This window comes from Nanorana parkeri, unplaced genomic scaffold (genome assembly GCF_000935625.1).
Source record: "Nanorana parkeri isolate BGI_ZX_2015 unplaced genomic scaffold, ASM93562v1 scaffold461, whole genome shotgun sequence".
NCBI classification, from domain to species: domain Eukaryota; kingdom Metazoa; phylum Chordata; class Amphibia; order Anura; family Dicroglossidae; genus Nanorana; species Nanorana parkeri.
The window spans coordinates 849,681-868,521 of NW_017306729.1; the positions used below are offsets into that span (position 1 = coordinate 849,681).

Here is an 18,841-nt window from a genome sequence, read left to right on the forward strand (position 1 = left end):
ATATGACCTCCTTTTTAAAATGTACCAGTGCTGGTCATGGCAACTAGCCTTTTGAAATTTTGAAATAACTTGTTCCCAGTCTCTCAATGCCATCAACAACATGTCTCCAGCCTTCAACCAAATATGTAGCATGTCCACAGTCTGCAACCATTACCTCTCGTAGGTCTGTAGTCCCTCACAGTCTTCTCTTGCATTACATATATTGCACACTATGGGCGGCCTTTTGTTGATATCAAAGGTTACAACTGACTCTCCCTATACCTTGCACGTTGACAAGCACTGCTCTATACAAATAATAGCTAGGATACAATACATTTCTAAAGCTTTTATACACTTTTCATGCACTTTTAGGCCACACTAACCCTAACTATGCTGCAAAGGACACGGCCTGCATTAGAGCACTGGACTTTGGACTTACCTGAGACCCTGCAGAGCACAATGTAGATCCTGCATAGCCCACCTAAGACTCTCTATGGTTGGCTTTGCAGGGTCCCAGGTGGGCTGGTCGTCGGGGTCCCTTTCCCTGTACCACCTTCCAAATCTTCTTACCTGCTGCTGCTGGGGCCTCCTCCACTGTGACCTCTGCCTTGCCGCCTCTGGTACAGCTGATACCCATGTAAGAGGCCCCCCAGACTGCCCAGACCACTCACATGAGTACCGGCCATACCCCCCTGATGGCAGTGTTCTATCAAAGTTTGTGATTACGTTAGAATGTGTGACCGGTGGTGTGGTCACACGTTTTAACGCAATCCCGCCCAGTTTTTTGGCGGTGGAATGTGTGACCGCCAATAGGTGAAGCATTCCAACACTTTCTCAGTTGTTCCAGGGCAGATCGGCATCGCAGATTTCCGCCCCTGTCATTAGGCCCAAGCTTTGGGTTCAGGTTTAACATGTGCTGCTGTCTGTAAACAAACCAAACATGGCTACAACCTTATTTGGTGAACAACATCACCCAGGATCCCTGGCCGGTTTGGTAACATACACCAACACCCTGGGTTTTGGTCATGTTGCAATGTGAGTGGGATGGGTGCACATTGCTGGGCGGCAGGTTGTCATGACTAATAAGAATCTACATTGATGGACAATGTGATTGATGTTGGAAGGAATTGTTCGGTAGGTAAGTCTGCCATGATACGTTATTATGCTGTGCATACTAGCATATTATGGCTAAAGGTTTTTAATTTGTTTCTAAAGCACAATTTAGTTCCCCTTCAAGTTTAACAGGGTTATTCACAAAAGTGTGAAGAGTTTGGAGAAGGCAGGAGAAGTGAACAATCTAGGACAACATATCTTACCTGGAAAGTGAGCTGAATTGGAGAATTTTTCAAAATCAGCTATTTTGTCCTAGATTGTTCACTTCTCCTGCCTTCTCCATCTCTTTACCCTTTTGTGAATAACCCTGTAAGTGATTCAGTTTAATGCTCAGTTTAGGCTTCCTGAAAGAAAAGGGTCTAAGTTGACTACAACCAATTATTGAATGCATTTTGTAGGGATTGAAGGGAGTCCAGGAAAAAGCAAACGGAACCCAACAGGTGTGCTGCGTGCAAATATTTTGAGAAAGAACAAGCTGTCAGAAGAAGAGGACAGAGGAAGGAGCTCAGCAGTCTGCTTCCGTTACTTCACTGTCCAATCAAAGTCTGGGGGCAAGGAGTCAATCTAGCCGTGGGGCTTAACAGTAGTAGATAAACATTAGTTAATCCAGCTTATGGTTGCTGTCTGCCATGGCTCAGGATTAGATTAACTGAGATACAAATAAAATATATAAATAAATATAATTTTGGCAGATAAAACAGCTCCTATATATGTATTTCAATGGTGGTTTTGGTTGTTATCTGGTAGTTTAGCATTAAAACAATCATCTCCTTGCTTTGGCTTCAGTTCTTTCTGGGTCATTGACCCTCAACATGTGCAGACATACAGTACATAATTCGAACTTGTTTCAGACTTTTATTTGCTGTATGCTTGCTCTGAAGACAATCACAGCCAAGCTTTCCTTTTAGACAAATACCATCAATATTTCTCTCATGGCAAGTATACTTTAAATAAGAACAGTAAAAATGAGTCCTGATGGGTTGCTATGGTCTACTGCACTTCATATATTTCCCTGCTTAATAAGTGTAAATTCTAGTACATTTGTGAATGTGTGTGTGTGTGCTTATGTGATTAATTTTTAACACGTGTACAGTCATGTGTGCCCTAGCAACTCTGTAGATATTATGTGATTAAGCAAAATTGTAGAATTATAAACAATTACCAACCTCCCAATCCCGGTCTTAAGCGGTTATCATAGCCATCTAGGAGACGATCCAGGATCCTTGTGAACACTGTGGTATTGTCTCTAATCTCATCCTCTGTGCTTTGTCCACAACTGAAATTACAGGACATTGAAAAAAATATATATTATTAAGCATTGAGCTGAATACAATCCGGCCATTAGTAATTCTCAAATCTACTTATGCTCGCTTATGCTGATTCAGAGACACAAAATCTCTTCTATTCAGCCAGATTGTCATTCCAAAGTAATTACTACTAAAGATGTCTCCTTAACTCACTCAGCTTTTTCCATTTTTAATCAACATATCACTCAATCCTTAATACTGAGGATCACACTGAACGGAAGTGACTGACGTCACAAATAAGGCATATTTTTGCTTAGCAGTGCAGATGGAGATCTGGCAAGATATGCAAATGTTACCACTGTTTCCTTTTTCTGCACTACTTCTGATACAAATATATTATGATTATTAAATAAAGGCAAATCAGAGATTAAATTATAAAATTGGTGTAATTTTATTAATTACACATAATGATGTTAACTTTGCTGTAGCATTTAGTTTACTTTTTGGCTTAGGACCAGGAAACCTAAGATGCAAACTTTTTTATGTCAAACATGGATAATACCATTACAAATTGTAAAACATACCCATAAAGAACACCAGTCTCTGCAAATAGGAGTAGTTGGTCACTATAAACAGGTGACATTGTCACCTTTGGCATGTATTGGCAAGTAAGAAAATTGGAAATGGTTAATTCGGATGCCTGAAAATCTATATAGTGATAGCACACTAGACTTCTTTGCAGTGGATGGCAGTGACTTCTGGTAGAAGCTAGAGTGTGACCCTGACACTCCCCTATTCTCAATACAAATCTAGTTTAGCAAGTACAATAAATGTAGCCCTTCATGGTTGGAATTGGCACCTAAATGTGCCAAATCTGCAGGAACCAGTGCTGGACAAACAACCTCTTCAATTGCAATGCCTCAATGCATTCCTAAGGTGTACGCAATCCCATAGATTAGATTTAAACACTTTACTAGGCATATTGAACTAAGAACCAGGTTCTGCTAGGATAAGGGCATTGGAGTTATTTACCCAACTACCTGCTAGCTGTGAACTGAAGGTATTCTGCAAACAGCCACACCAGCAGTTAAAGGTGAACGTCAGGCAAACCGCTAAATGCACAAGAACATATATTGCTGTTTTACCTGACAAAGGATTTGTTTTTCTCTAATCTAGCCCTGAGAGCTACACAGCTTAGCCAGATAACGTAGCCAACCTAGTGACCTGATTTTTCAATGCTGCATTAATGCAGTACAGCCTGGTCACCACATCGCCTTCCACTTGTGATTGGACAGTGAGGAATCAGCAATAGATTGATATAGTCATCACTCTCCTTTTTCCTCCTGTCAGCATGTTCTCTTTCATCAGAAGGGTATGTGCACTAGTGCTGCCCCTACCCCTTCCAGTCATAGTAATGCTACACAGGGGATGACAAGAGCATGATAAAATTAAAGTTAGATTAAAATAAATACAGGCATTTACATTGTTTCTCTCTAATGTCTATGATGAGCTTTGAGGATGTAAATATAGCCATAGCAGGTCATGCAACTGCTATGGGGCCCAGAAGCAAATAGGGCTATCTGCTGTAAAATGTACTACTACTGTAGTAATGTACTGTAAAATGTACTACTACTGTAGTAATGTACTAAATGTACTACTAAAACTACTACTACCACTACTCTATATACCACATTTCAGTGGAAAGGTCACAGTATCCTCCCAAACATAGAGATCATTTCTATTAAAAAAAGCATCCATTACAAACAAACCTGTACTGGAAATGCTGATCTAGCTGTTGATGCAAGTATAAATTATTTGACCACAAGGCCGGGTTCACACCATTTTCCAGACCAGATCTTGAACATAGTGCATTGCGTTTTTGCTGCATTTTTACTGCGATTTTGCTGCAATTGTAATTTTTTTGTAGCTTAAAATGGTCTTACAGGTGCGTTTCAGTGCGTAGCATGCATTTTTATGTGTTTTGATTCGTTCCAGTGCATTCTAGACCAGACAAAATAGAATAAGCAGTATTTTTCTGGTTTGGTCTGGAATGGACTGCACTGGTTGGAACAGAGGCCAGAAATTGCATAGGCCAGAAATTGTCTTCCAAAACATTGGGTGTAATATATTTTCTAAAGACATAGACAATGGGATCAAGTTACTTGAGTAAAGAGACTGTTCACATTGAACAAAATTGATAAAGTTAAACTATGTTCATAGGAAATGATCCAATCACGTACAGACAAAAATCCGTTTTTAATTCTCCTGTACATGACTGGGTATTCAAAAAGAACATTATTTATATTATATTATATTCACTTTGGAAAGTGTACATAGAACTTCCAAAATGAAGTTGGGTGCCCAATCATCTATCATCATTCGTAAATCGTCCATTAATGGACGATAATCGATCAGTTGATGGGAACCCAATGATTTTTGTTGATGTACTCCTGGCAGAATTTCCTTGATTGGTCAGGCTGGAAAACTTTTTTTCAAATCGAACAAAAATCAATGGATTTGTACAAAAAAACTCGGAACATGAACACTGCACATGCGCACACGAAGATCTGTTCTGTCGATCAACGAAATCTGGTGAGTTAGTATTGCTAACGAACGATTATCAAAACAACATTGGTCTGTGCATGATGGGGTATTCAATCGAAAAGCAAATGAGGGTTCGATGACGGCACGAAAAAAAGTCTAATGATAATCGATAGGTGTATGGCCAGTGTGGCAGTGTGTGGCAATGCCACAGAGTATGCTGGCAACACAATCAGCCAGGACTCTCAACCAGAGGGGCTGAGAGGTTCCAGAATGTAAATTGTTTTGCAGGGAAGAAGATGGCCTTTCGGTTTCTTCCGGTTTTCCTGGATTGTAGCTAGGGTCTGGATCTCTGGAGATATTTAGATTTAGATTTTTTAGAGTTCTGGGTAGGATGAAATCTCCAGTCCTGAGGTCAGGTGTTGCCAGTGATCAGGTGGCTGAGAGCAACCTCATTAAGAGCCCAGACCAGACAAGGAACAGCCTGGGGGGCTGGAAGGTTTTGAGAGCCTGAGAGAGCCAGGCACAAAAGAGGAGTGTGTTGAAGCTTTTCACTCACCTCATAGTTCTAGCCGACCTGTGACAATGAGACTGTCACAGGTCGGCTCAGTAGATCGGGAGGTGGCTGGATTCCCCCCTCCCTGCTCCGATCCACCAGCGCTGACTGGCGGAACGGACAGGGAGGGGGCGGGTACAGCTGGCTCTGCCTCTAGGTAGGCAGAGCCAGCTGTCACTCACGCAGCTGGGCGGATCCAGACATACAGGTGAAACTCGATTAATTAGAATATCGTGCAAAAGTAATTGCAGTAAGTGCTGCAAAAGGGGCCCAAACCAAGTACTGAGTACATATGCATGCTTGTACTTTTCAGAGGTCCGATATTGTTCTATGTACAATCCTTGTTTTATTGATTGCATGTAATAATCTACTTTTTTGAGGTTGTGGATTTGGGGTTCTTGGGGTTTTCATGAGCTGTAAGCCATAATCATCACAATTATGACAAATCACGGCTTGAATTATCTTGCTTTGCATGTAATGAGTCTATCTCATATATTAGTTTCACCTTTTAAGTTGCATTAGTGAAATAAATTAACTTTGCACGATATTCTAATTATTCGAGTTTCACCTGTAATTGTCGGGATCCGCTTCAGCTGCGGCATCTCAGTATACCGCAAGCAGTGGCTCGTGGTATACTGTAGCGTCTCAGTATACCGCGAGCATTAGCTTGCGGTATACTGAGCTTAGGGTGACGGGAAGACGCTAGTTTGTGTCCTTCCGTTACCCTAAGGTGAACTATGGGGAAAAGCCTTAACCCCATAGTTCTCTTTTAAATGCATAAACGCTGGCATGAATAAGTCCAAGTTGAGCAGTTTGTATTTCTTTAACCTCAATGACTGCATGGTCAAAGTATGACACACAGCAATGTACTGGCAAAGAATATATGTCAATACCTGCTTAAGAGATAACTAGATTCTCAATAAATATGTTATTAGGTAATATGATACAATTGCATAATCTGAGATGTATACTGTTAAAAAATAGACTGGCATTTAAAAAAAATAGCAAATGAACAAACAATGATAATCTGTTAAAAAATATATTACCTTTACAATATTTATTGACATACAGCATCCATTTGAAATACATAAAACCACTAAGGACCCATTCACATGCATGCACATGATTCATCAATGTGTGTTGTGCCTATTCATATCCTCACTAAGTGTTCAAAAATCAAAAAACTTACCTGATCTATGTTTTTTCAATGCACCACTACACAGCTCATGTGTTGTCAGATGAATGCATTGTGCTGTGCTACCGTGTCAGGTGCATTTTTTTTACTATGTGGATGTGTGATGGGGGGACCATTCAAAATTAATGGAAGCACCCCTAAAACACATGTTCAATGTGTTTCCCAAAGTGCATTGATGCATGGTATTGTGCACACACAGATAAAGCCAGCCTTAAAGCAGAACTCAAGCCAAAAATAACATAAAAATGAATGGCTTACTAAAAGACAAATTAACAAAAACATATGTTTCTGCAATATTAAATCCAGCGATTTCTTGTTTTGTTGCTAGATGTCCTCAGTTCAATGGTCAGCATCATTCAACCCACTTCCTCTAAAGCCCAGTTTGTCCTAAACCCACCCCAGCCTGTGACTAACATAAACTGACTGGCTCCCTGTGCTGCTTATCCCTCACTTCAGCCTTGCTCAAAAGGCACTACAAGAGGCTGATACCAGAATACATTTAGGTACCTGCACTGCTTTTATTTTAAAAATATATTTACAGTAATACCTCGGGTTCACGAACGCTTCTGTTCGCGAACAATTAAGGTTTGCGAACAGGAAGTTAGGCAACATTTCCCCGCTCTGACACGTGGTCGTGGCTTCCTCTAGTTGAGATCACGGTCGCAGGCAGACCTGTGCACACTTGCTGTGAAGGTTTTTTGTGTGCTTTTTAGCACATACAGTACTCTACAGTATTATTCAATCCAGCATGGCTCCAAAGAAATTGCCGAGCAAGCATGGTGGTAAAAAGAAAGTGCAAAGCGGTAATGAAGGTGACAAGAACATACAGAGCGGTAATGAAGGTGTCCTTATGGAGGGGGACTCTCCCTCCAAACAATAACCTCCTCCCTACCCACCTTCCTGTCCTCCACGCCTGAAGTCGCCTCAAGAAAGGTTAGTGTTCGCTCTCTTCATACTGTACTGTACTTTGTTTCATAGTTTTGTGGTTAAAAAAAAATTAACATATGGTTCAGAATGAATTAACCTTATTTACATTGAACTGTATGGGGAAATTTGATTCGGTTCGTGGCCAATTCGGTTTTCAACCAGAATCGTGGAACGATTTAAGTTTGTTAACCGAGGTACCACCGTGATTATGCATTAATGAAAATTGAGTCACATTATTTTGTGACTTATATCTACCTAGAGGTCAGCTTCAAACTGACCAAACAAAATATACCCCAATATTTAAAAAGGTACTTTAAAATACAAAGCTTGGGAAGCAGAAAGTTTGACGGGTAAAATGTATAACGTACATATTGTTTCATAATAATGGGGTCTCATCAATGTGGTAGTTAACAGGACTATGAACATGAAAATTACAGTGTACACATTCCAGTTATTCCCCACCACTTCTAGTGTCTAACTATGTAGTGAGCTGGCCAGAAAGACTTCACCTTCACTGGTATGGTAATTTGGTTAAAAGGTCCTTTAAAGGATATTATTATCTCGGTCCATCTCGGAGAGTTAAATTGCCTAATATCTACTTATAGCTTTGAAGAATTCTCATGGTGAGGTGGGTCTCACCATTTAAAATCTCATGTCCTCCTAATATGAGTAGGTATTACACATCCTATCAGACTTTTGTTTTCTTTGATCTTCTTCTAACACTTTAGTTAAAGTGAGACTTCATTATAGAAAGGGACAGAAATTTGGATTTGGAAAATTAACAGTGGGTTCGGCTAGAGTCTCCAAGAATGATAAGAATAAAGTTATAGATGCAGTCTACCCAAGTGTGAAATATCAGTTCTTTTAGGACCCTTCAAGAGAACTAATTTCTAGACGCAGCTTGCTAATCCTCATTATAAGAGAGTTTCGCCTTGTGATGACTATGGAATTGTGAGTATTCTTTCCACGGGTCAGTTTTCTTTCATATATCTAAATTCCTTAAACCTTAAAATAGCAGTCTAGATTCAGTCTACCCAAGTGTGAAATATAAGTTTTTTAGGACCCTTTAAGAAAGCTAATTTCTAGAAGCAGCTTGCTAGTTCTCATTAGAAGAGAGTTTCTCATGGTGATGACAATGGAATTGTGAGTATTCTTTCCACAGGTCAGTTTTCTTTCATATATCTAAATTACTTAAAGGAGAACTATGGGGTTAAGGCTTTTCCCCATAGTTCTCCTTAGGGTAACGGGAGGACACAAACTAGCGTCCTCACGTCACACATGGCTCAGTATACCACGAGCTGCTGCTCGCGGTATACTGAGACGCCGCACCTGAAGCGGATCCCGACAATTGTGCCGGCTATAGAGCCAGCTGTACCCGCCCCCTCCCCCGTCCGTTCCGCCAGTCAGCGCTGGCGGATCGGAGCGGCAAGGGGGAAATCCAGCCCCTCCCCTGTCACGGCAGAGAGCCGTGACAGGATCGAGAAGTGAGCGAACACCGGTATGTGTTCGCTCACCTCCCGATCTACTGAGCCGACCTGTGACAGTCTCATTGTCACATGTCAGCTAGAACTATGAGGTGAGTGAAAAGCACTCACCTCATAGTTCTCCTTTAAACCTTAAAAAAGCAGTCTAGATTAACAGTTAAAAAATAATCCTGCTTTTAGCTTAATGAGAATTCAAAACTAGAAATAAAGTGAAAGTGTTACAGATTTTCTAAAGTTTAAATATCTTTAGTTCACAGCTATCCTGCCATTTATCTTTTCATTGAATGTACTTTACTATCCTCTTAATGCTCTTTTTCCTAATTAAGGTCAAAATAAGGATAATGGATTTTGTGCCGCATTGTTCTGAACTATGGCAGTACTGAAAACATTAAAAAAATTTTTAAATTTAACTACTCCGCTTAATGGCAAATTCAAAATACTTGATAAGCAGGACAAACTGTGATACAAGTATTATTTTTTTTTCTTAGTAGAAGATACCAGTTACTTTTATCATACCCAACATTTATATAGTTTAAGATTATCTAAAGTCAAAGCTGTTTTTCTAAGTTTTGGATGGAGTAGGGAAGGGTTAGAACCTGTCAGGTTTTACTGCTATCTCTTCCCATCTTCACAGATTTCTCCCACCTGTCTCTAAAACCTGACCGAGGTGCATGCACAGTATTGTGCCAACATGAGTTGTGCTGTGCTGCAGTGCACAGCCGCCGGGTGTTGGGGTGAATGGCAAAACAATGCATCCAGTGCACTATACCACATGCTACATGCTCTGTGCGATAATATGCACTAAATGCATGGTAACATGCCCTTAGCACAAGCTATAGGGTAAATGGACAGTAATTATTTGAGTCATCACGCCAAAAAAATAAGCTGATAAGGATTTCTGAGTTCACATTGACTTTACTTGTTACATGTTTGTTAGACCCTGGTCTTTGATCGAAAAGAAATTGAAAGCCATTGTGTGAGCAGTTAAATAGCATTTTTTGAAGCGGTAAGCAATGATAGATGAAAGAGGGAAACAGTGAGAGGGTAGTATTTAGATTCATGCTATATATACTACATACCTCCCAAATTTCTGAGATGAAAAAGGACACCTTTTACCACAATGTAATTAGGCAATAGACACACCCCTGCCACTCCCCTCGATATGCAGACCAATTAGAGTTTGAATGGCAAAAACTATTGATTAAACCAAACATTTTTTTTTTTTTTACCATAACCTTGCCTTTATACTGGCGTTTTGAGGTAGCAAACAAGAGAATTACGAGATAAAATAAAGGTTTTAGTGCAGAATAACAGTTTTGGTGGTTAAATAGAACCTTCTCATAGATATCTGTACATCAAATCTGTACTTGACAAACTGATCCACAATGCTTTCAGCTACAGAGGTCAGCTAAAGCTTGTTTTAAATATAATTTACTTGCTAAGCATATTTAAATACTTGAATGTCCACAGCATGACCACTGTTACACTTTAAAGGTAAAATATAATATAGGCAGTTAGATGGAAAAGCAACTAATGCCATTATGCATGCAAGATAAATATACCTTCCCAACACACCTGCGTTGTGGTGCAGCGTAATGCATATTAATACCTTACCATACATTGTGATGTGAGGCATTGATAAAAATGGTTTACACACTTTGTGTGTTTTGATGCGTTGGAACAAAGCAATTAACACACAACATAACACACATTAACAGGTCTTAGATTCCTTCTGCAGGCTTTACACAATTCTACTAACAAAAAACTGTCAAATTGTTGCAATAGTTATTACAGATCTATATAAGGAAAATACATGGTGACCTAAAAAAGATGTACAACTACTACTAAAGTAATGCTCAATCTTTGTTTCAAATATCAAGTTGAATCCCCTGTGAGTGCCCAACTACTAATAACTTACCAAACTAATTTTTACAAGAACAACAATTAAATAATTCAGAAGTTTCTTTAATACCCTCTTTAAAGAAATAAATTTGGTCTATAGGGTAAATTACAAGCCGACTTGGTATCCTGGAAAAGTATCACACACATGAATATAACGTTTAATTCTTGCAATAGAATCACTCTCTAATCTATTCTACAGTTACCAAAATAGAAGGAAAAATAATTCCACTCTCAGTATTCAAAATATTTTACAGTGCATTGATATGTAAACCATACAACTCTCTATGTTCACTTAAAATGAAGCTTCAGATCTTAAGAGCACAGCACTAACATCATGGGGAAGAGGTAGAACCTTTTATATCAATTGAAAAATAATTTTCACTACCTGGATTACAAAATCTCCAGGGGTGTAAAAAAGGCTTCACACCACACTGAAGCACAGAGTCCTGTCAAGCTAGCATCAGCTCCACACAACTCTTGCTAAAGCCCCACTCTCTTTACCTTAGAGAATGATCCAGTCAGCCCACTAAAAAAAGTCCAACAACGTTAGTATGTTAAAACAATCCCCATTAGAAATTATATAGATGCTCTTCTACATACAGTACAATGTAGAGTATATTTAATTCAGAGACCTCAAGCCTGAGAGAAGTAGAACACATGGAAGGAAGCTCAGGACACAGCTTTTTAAAACATCGTCAAGCCAACAGGACCTTTTATTGGACAGGTGTTTTATAAACAGGTGAATAAAAAGAATAACAATCAAAGAAACATTAATTAAAAAAAAAGGTTTGACTGAAACTACCAAAGGTGAAGATTGTTTCACAATCAATAATAGAACCCTATTGAAACCTATTATGACCCCTATTCTTGTGAACAGAATGCATAGAGGACATAGGAAAAGAGAAGATACACCATTTGACCTATGACAAACAAAGGAACATGCCTTCCATGGAATATAGGTATAGTATAGGTAATATATAAATATAAAATCATTAGACCCTTGCTAGATGCACTACAGGAGAACAACACTCCATATAGGTGAGATACCCCTCTGCACCATACTTAAGTTTCCTAAAAGTACTTTAGAATTTTACCAAGCTCAGGTACCAGGGAACTAATGGCCCCACATTTTTGCCCTAGATTAGCTACCCCCACCTGGTCCTCAAAATTCTCTCTTCAAGAGCACTGGATACAGGTTAAGTCTCCTCTTCTCAACATTGCTTAAGGACCTGATCGTCTCTACTATTTTCTTAAATTAATGAGCAAAGACTAATATTTTCATACTCTATGATTCTACTTCTTTCTATGCCCATTATCTCTGTCCTACAGGCTGCAGTACATAAGGTCTACATTTTTTTAATTAGCTCTCTTTTCGAGACATATTTTTAAAGGAAAATATTCCTCTCTTGATAAATTATATTAAATTAAATAATTTATTTGCAGAGAGCAAGCTTTAAGGAAACTGAAACAAGCTGAATTACTCTAATACTGCATTCATCATCCTACACAAAAACTGCTCAAATATTGGACTACTCCTCCTTACCTTAAATATATTTTAACAAGCATTCTGTAACCATACAGTGTAGAAGCATCCACAAGGCTGAGATGGCGGGGAGGCGCATTGAGGAACCTGGCCTTGGGGCAGCAGAGAGAGTAAATCCCCTTAGCATAACTCATAATTTTCTGTTCCTGGACCCTCTAAGAAACCTGAAATGTTAGGGTTGGCACCACGGACTCCGAACAAAAAGAATTCCAGTGTCAATATGAAAATTAAGGGTGAAAGGGGGCACCCCTGTCTGGTCCCATTTTTCAGGGAAAAGTAATCCAAAAAGGAATCAGTCACCTTCACCCTTGCATCAAACCACTTCCTCATGTTCACACCCAAGCCCAGATGATGGAGCGTGGCTTTCATAAATGACCAGTCGACATGGTTGACATGACTAGTCGACATCTGCTTGTGTTTCCAACTCACAAATTTAGTGGAGCAAAATGGTCTGCTATGTGTGAACACTGAGAAAGGAACGCTGCACTTGCAGGCTTCCTGTGTCAGCTGTCACTGGAGAGCCAGCACAGTGCGGTGCTAAAACTCCTGTATTGGAGGTGACAGGTCCAATAAATAGAAAGGGCTTGTTAACCTCTGTGTGATAGCAATAAAGTTAAGTGAAAAAAAAAGTTAAAAATAACAAAATAAAATAAAAATGTATAAAAAGTAAATAATAAAATCAATAAAAAATAAAAAACAAGTAAAGAAATAATGAAAATAAATAAAAATTAAAACACTGATAAAAAAGCAAAAAAAATATAAAATCAATAAAAAATAAAGTATAAAAAAAAAGAGAAATACAAATTTTAAAAAGCAAAAAAGTTAAATAACAACTAAAAAAGTGATAAAGTAAAAAAATAATAATGAAAGAAAAAATAAAATATTTGTGTATGTGTATTTCCCTATTTTGCCTCAGGCAATGATGCTCAACATTTTTTAAACCCCAGGGCCCAAACTAAAACACAATACCAAACTTATTTTCAGTGTTGGCACTTTGAGATAAATAAATTGATTTTGCATCGCAGTTTGGGCACTCGGGCTCAAAAAAGCTAGCCATCTCTGACCTAGGTAACAAAATATTACCTAGTCCAATTTATCTTTTTTTTCATTTAATATATTTTTATTGTTATTATTATTTCATATCAACACAATTTCATTTCCGATTTCATAAAACTTTAGACAACTCTTTGTTATTGCATGTCATAAGAAAAAAAAGAAAACATGTTCTAATTAACAGACATCTAAAACATGGCTTCACTATCATTCATTGCCAGATCAATCCTATTACAATCCCTCCTCACTCCTAACTCAACATTCCCTCCTCTATTCTCTTTCTCACCTTCTATCCCTATCTCATATCGTCGTCTGAGACGGGGAACCACCTTATGTGTGTTATAATTTACATCTTCCGTGATATTCCTTATTATTATCTCTACCCATCTATACATCTATTTTTCACTCTAGTCGTGTGTTATCTTGTGTGTGATCCCATACTACAAGTCCATATACAATAACTTCTACTTGTTTGTGATGCAAACCCTTTCCTACCCTGTTCATACGTTTAGTTGTGTTATACAATTCCGTGCTGCAAATCTATATATGCAAACATCAAATTATATGGTGGAACCCCTTTATTCCTATCCCCTCCTCTATTTGTGATTTTCCGTTAACCTTACTTACGGAAACCTTACAAACCTCTAAATGCATCAAATAACTACCCCTGTGTAGTGCTAACCTTTTGCTCTCACATTATAACCCCTAACCCTCCGTTAACCTTTCCCTCCATCTCAGATAAGGATATTCCTCTTCCTTTCTAATGTCTAATGCAATATGACCGAGAAAAAAAATAAAATACAAAAACGAAATACATTATTAAAGTATCTCAGATATTTGTCTATGTCCCATTTTTTAACTTCTAATTTATTTCTATGTTACTGTCCTTCTTTATTAATTTCTTATATTCCTGTGACTGTCTATATACTTGCCACTTTTCCCACACCATATCATAATTAACTTTCCTGTCTGCGTCCCTTGCACATAGTTCCTCCATATGTCTTATCCAGGGGCGGACTGACCATTAGGGCGTTCGGACGCTGCCCGAGGGCCCGCGGCCCTAAAGGGGCCCGTCTTCTTGCTTCCTAATCCTACTTAGATGCAGGCTGCTGCCATAATCACATTCCCCCCTCATCCTCTTGGTTTCCCTCGTCTCCACCGTCCCCCCCTGGTGTTTCTTGCAGAAAGACAGCCAGTGGAGATTGGCGATCGGGACAGTTGTTTACCCGCCCACTGCTTAGCAACTGATGACGTGGATGGGTGGGCGGCCAGTCTAAGCAAACAGTACAGGCTCTGATCCCCTGCTTTGAAGTCAGACAGAGCCTCGCTGGACTGCTCCTCCCACGCCACTCTTGGGAACAGGTGACACCTCCACTACTGACAGCGTGGGCAGCTTCCTCCCCTCCTCCCTCCATTCATTCACATATGTCTGAAACACAGCAACCAGGTATGTTTATATTTGAGCACATGTGGGTCTTTTATGGGGGGGGGGGGGGTTTCTTTCTTTTTTTAGCATGTTATTACAGATTATTGCATGATCTTTTTTTTATAGTGATGCACCGATAGCAGCATCGGTATTGGTGCTGATACTGGGCATTTTCACGAGCATGCATACTTGTGAAGATGCCCTAATACTAAGCGCCAATACTGACACTTAACTTTTTAATTTAAAAAAAAAAATGTAAACCTATTCAGCTGGCGTAAGGTCCCTCACTTGCTGGAATCTCGTGGCGCTTGTCTGTTTACAGCGCATCCGCATATCTCCTCCTTCCCACCACCCGCACCCTCCTGCACAGCCCTGATAAGACGCACAACACTGGTGTGACCGCGCAGAGCACTGGTGAGACCGCGCAGAGCACTGGTGAGACCGTGCAGAGCACTGCCGAGACCGAGCAGAGCACTGGTGAGACCGAGCAGAGCACTGGTGAGACCGCGCACAGCTCTGGTGAGACCGCACATAGCACTGTGCTGAGACCGCACACAGCTTTGGTGAGACCGCACATATCACTGTGCTGAGACCGCACACAGCTTTGGTGAGACTGCACATAGCACTGTGCTGAGACCGCACACAGCTTTGGTGAGACTGCACATAGCACTGTGCTGAGACCGCACACAGCTTTGGTGAGACCGCGCATAGCTCTAGTGAGACAGTGTACAGCAGTGGTGATACTGCATATAGCTCTGGTGAGACTGCACACACCACTTGTGAGATTGTACGCAGCCCTGGTGAGACGGTATGCAGCCCTGGTAAGACTGCGCACAGCCCTGGAAAGTAGAGCTGCAGCTAACTATGTTTTTCAAAATCGATTAGTTAGCCGATTATTAGGTTTGATTAATCGGTTAATCGGATAAAAAATTAATTTAAAAAAAATGGTGGAACGGTAGGTACTATGGTTCCTTTGTTATAATAGGCCACTTGTAGAAACAAACCTCTAATTTTTGTAAGTGCCAAGAGCCCCTGGAACACAGGAGCACAGTAGTACGCAAAATGATTGATGCTTCTGCCTCCCCCATGACACATCCCACAGTGCAAAGCAGGACCTCAGCATCCCATTGAAAGGTACCTTAATATTATTACTATTATGATGTTGATGGTTTTCCTCAACACTGCTAATGCTAACATGTAGTAGTTACATACTGCAGGATACCCAACAGCTGTAGTTTTAGAAGTTAAGTGTTAAAACCCAACTCTACCTTCTGAGCCTAACCCCCATCCCAAGTTCTTTGCTTCCCTTCCAGTTCAAAAAAGTACTACTCCGCCTCTCCACATCCTTTGCTGGTCATTGGTCCTCTTTCAGGTTGAAATATGTCAGCATCATTTGATGATTTCTTGTTCCTGTTCTATGGAGTATTGAGAACCACCAGAGGTGGACTGACCATTTGGGCACTGCCTGAGGGCCCACAGCCAGGAAGGGACCCATCACGACCCCCGCTGGCCTGCCCCCCACTCACTCGCCTTGACTTATTTATTAGAGTTCTGTGTTGTCTACTACTGAGTGCTGCATTATTTACATTGGAATTGGTGCTGGTCTGAGATCTGCAGTGCATTCAGGGCCGGTGTCCTCCCTCCCCCTCCCTCCAAACCCCCTCCCCGACCCCCTGTAGCGCTGGGCCTGCTCCCTATCAGCATGTTTTTTTTTTCTTCAATTACCTTCGGTGCGCGAGAGCAGCGGCGAGTCAGCGCTGGTCCGGTGGGAGGAGCTCCAGGTGGGGTCCTAATTTAGCTGGCTGGCGACTGCCAGAGGTGCCGCGTGTGTCGGGGCATTTTGACAAGTACAAGTACCCTCACCCTGCAGCGCCCTCAGGTGGCCGCTTGCCTTGCCTTGCCGTAGCGCCGGGCCTGAGTGCATTGGTTCTGATCTGAAGTCTGCCGTGCATTGGTTCTGATCTGAAGACTGCCGTGCATTGGTTCTGGTCTGCGGCCTGCCATGCATTGATGCTGGTCATGGGCTGACTAACCTTTTCAGGCAGACTGATCATTCGGGGAGCTAAACTCACACTGGAGTGGGGTGGAGATGGATGTTTGCATACAGTTCGTGCGGTATGCGCCAAAACCCCTGCTCCAGTCCTAGATTATTCTGATACCCTGTCACTTTCCTACTAATTCTCCTGAAATTCACCCAGGATAATTGGCGGGATTGAAGAATTTAGGTCAAATTAGCCAAAGCAAAAAAATTCTGCCATTTCTCATTTTCCAAATCGCTTTTATTGTTCTAGATTGTGATATTATCCTACCAATTCGCCTTTTATATAGGCCTGATATTTTAAACATAGGGTGGAGAAATAATTACTGTAAAACATGAATATATATCTGGGCGGCGCTTGTGGACGGGTGTGGCTTGTATATGGGCGGAGCACAAGGGGGCCCCACAATCTCGTATCCAGCATCAGTCAAGCTAGCATTTTTATACTAGACAACAGCACTAAATCCCTTTAAAGTAGAACTAAAGGACATTTATTATGCTAAAGCGCTCTGTATCTTAAACAATTGCATTGATTTCTTCTCTCAAAAAATACTGGTTACATCTTTTTTTAATCCTTTTTGCATTTTAGTGCTGCAAATATTCTTCAGCTTTTATAAGCCACTTCATATCCACATTCATGGGTTTTGTGAACCATGTCCGTGTAATGTGGTCAGAATGGCCACCAGTAGTTTTCAGAAGGGATGCATGTGACACGTTGACAACACAGGATCACAACTGAGAGAAAGATGTCACAGGAGATGCCAGAACAAATGCCTTCATGGTAGGATCACCAGCTATTCTTCTGATGAAAGCTGGTTATCAAAATCAACTTTTCGTATTACTTTAGCATGATGAAGCTTTTATGAGATTTAATGACTGGATTTATCTACTTTAAATGCATTAAAATAAAATTAAACTCTTAATCTTTTTTTCAATAATAAATCCAGATCAAACAAATATACATTGCCCTTCACAGCATTTCTATACTTTTGTGCCTAAACAATTACTGTTATCATGTTTCTAAACAGCTGGCTCAAACTCTCTCAACCACTTCCCTGAATTTTCTGTCCAATACAAGATCACAAGTGATAGCACAGTCTCTGCCAGTTCTCCATCGACTAACTTGGAGAAGGAAGGAGCGAGTAAGAAGGACAATGGAGCGTAGGGGAGAAAAGTGGCTTCCCTTATTGTATCTGTGTGTTTGTGTAGATGTAAACAACTTATTAGCACACACAAGGGTGACTCAATAGGGCCCTTCAAGGGAAAGGAGCCACCCTAAAACAGGATATGAGGACCATTGTTCAGGGGACCAGCTGATTCTTCAGGAAACTAAACTACCATTGTAGGAGATCTTTACAGGATTTGAAATAGCTTAAAAATTTACTACTATAATATCACTTCAACCAATCACAGCTATTCTTGAATAGTTGTAACTTCAACTGAGTGAAATCTGATTGGTTGCAATTTTAGTATAAAAGTAGTTAGTGCTTATCCTTCAAATGACCTACCATAAAGTAATATTTTAGTTATATAGTAGGTGTGGTCTGGTGGACCCTGTCAGTTGCTGGCTTCTTATATAACTTGGATATTACAAAAATAGGGAAGCATCAATACCATTTTTTCCAGACCGAGTACGAGTACTGGTACTTTCCTCAAGTACTCACTGATACCAATTAAGGATACCATTTTTTTTTGTGTCATGTGACAGTTTTTCTAAAAAATACAGACTAACAATTTTAGGATAGTGGAGGAGCACCAGGGCCAGGTCACAACCACTGCTAGGAAGAAGGGAAAGGTGTATCCAGAGTTCCACACCCTTGATTGGTCAGATGTGACC

At 40.3% G+C, this 18,841-nt stretch overlaps 1 protein-coding gene across 1 annotated transcript in view; it reads right to left on the reverse strand.

Moving 5' to 3' along the window:
- The window catches only part of GABRA1 (gamma-aminobutyric acid type A receptor alpha1 subunit), a 142,024-nt gene that overhangs the window by 86,250 nt on the left and 36,933 nt on the right, over positions 1-18,841 (reverse strand). The window contains exon 3 of the mRNA XM_018560516.1: positions 2,259-2,368. Coding sequence (XP_018416018.1) covers positions 2,259-2,368 — 110 coding nt within the window. The remainder of the gene's footprint in view (positions 1-2,258; positions 2,369-18,841) is intronic.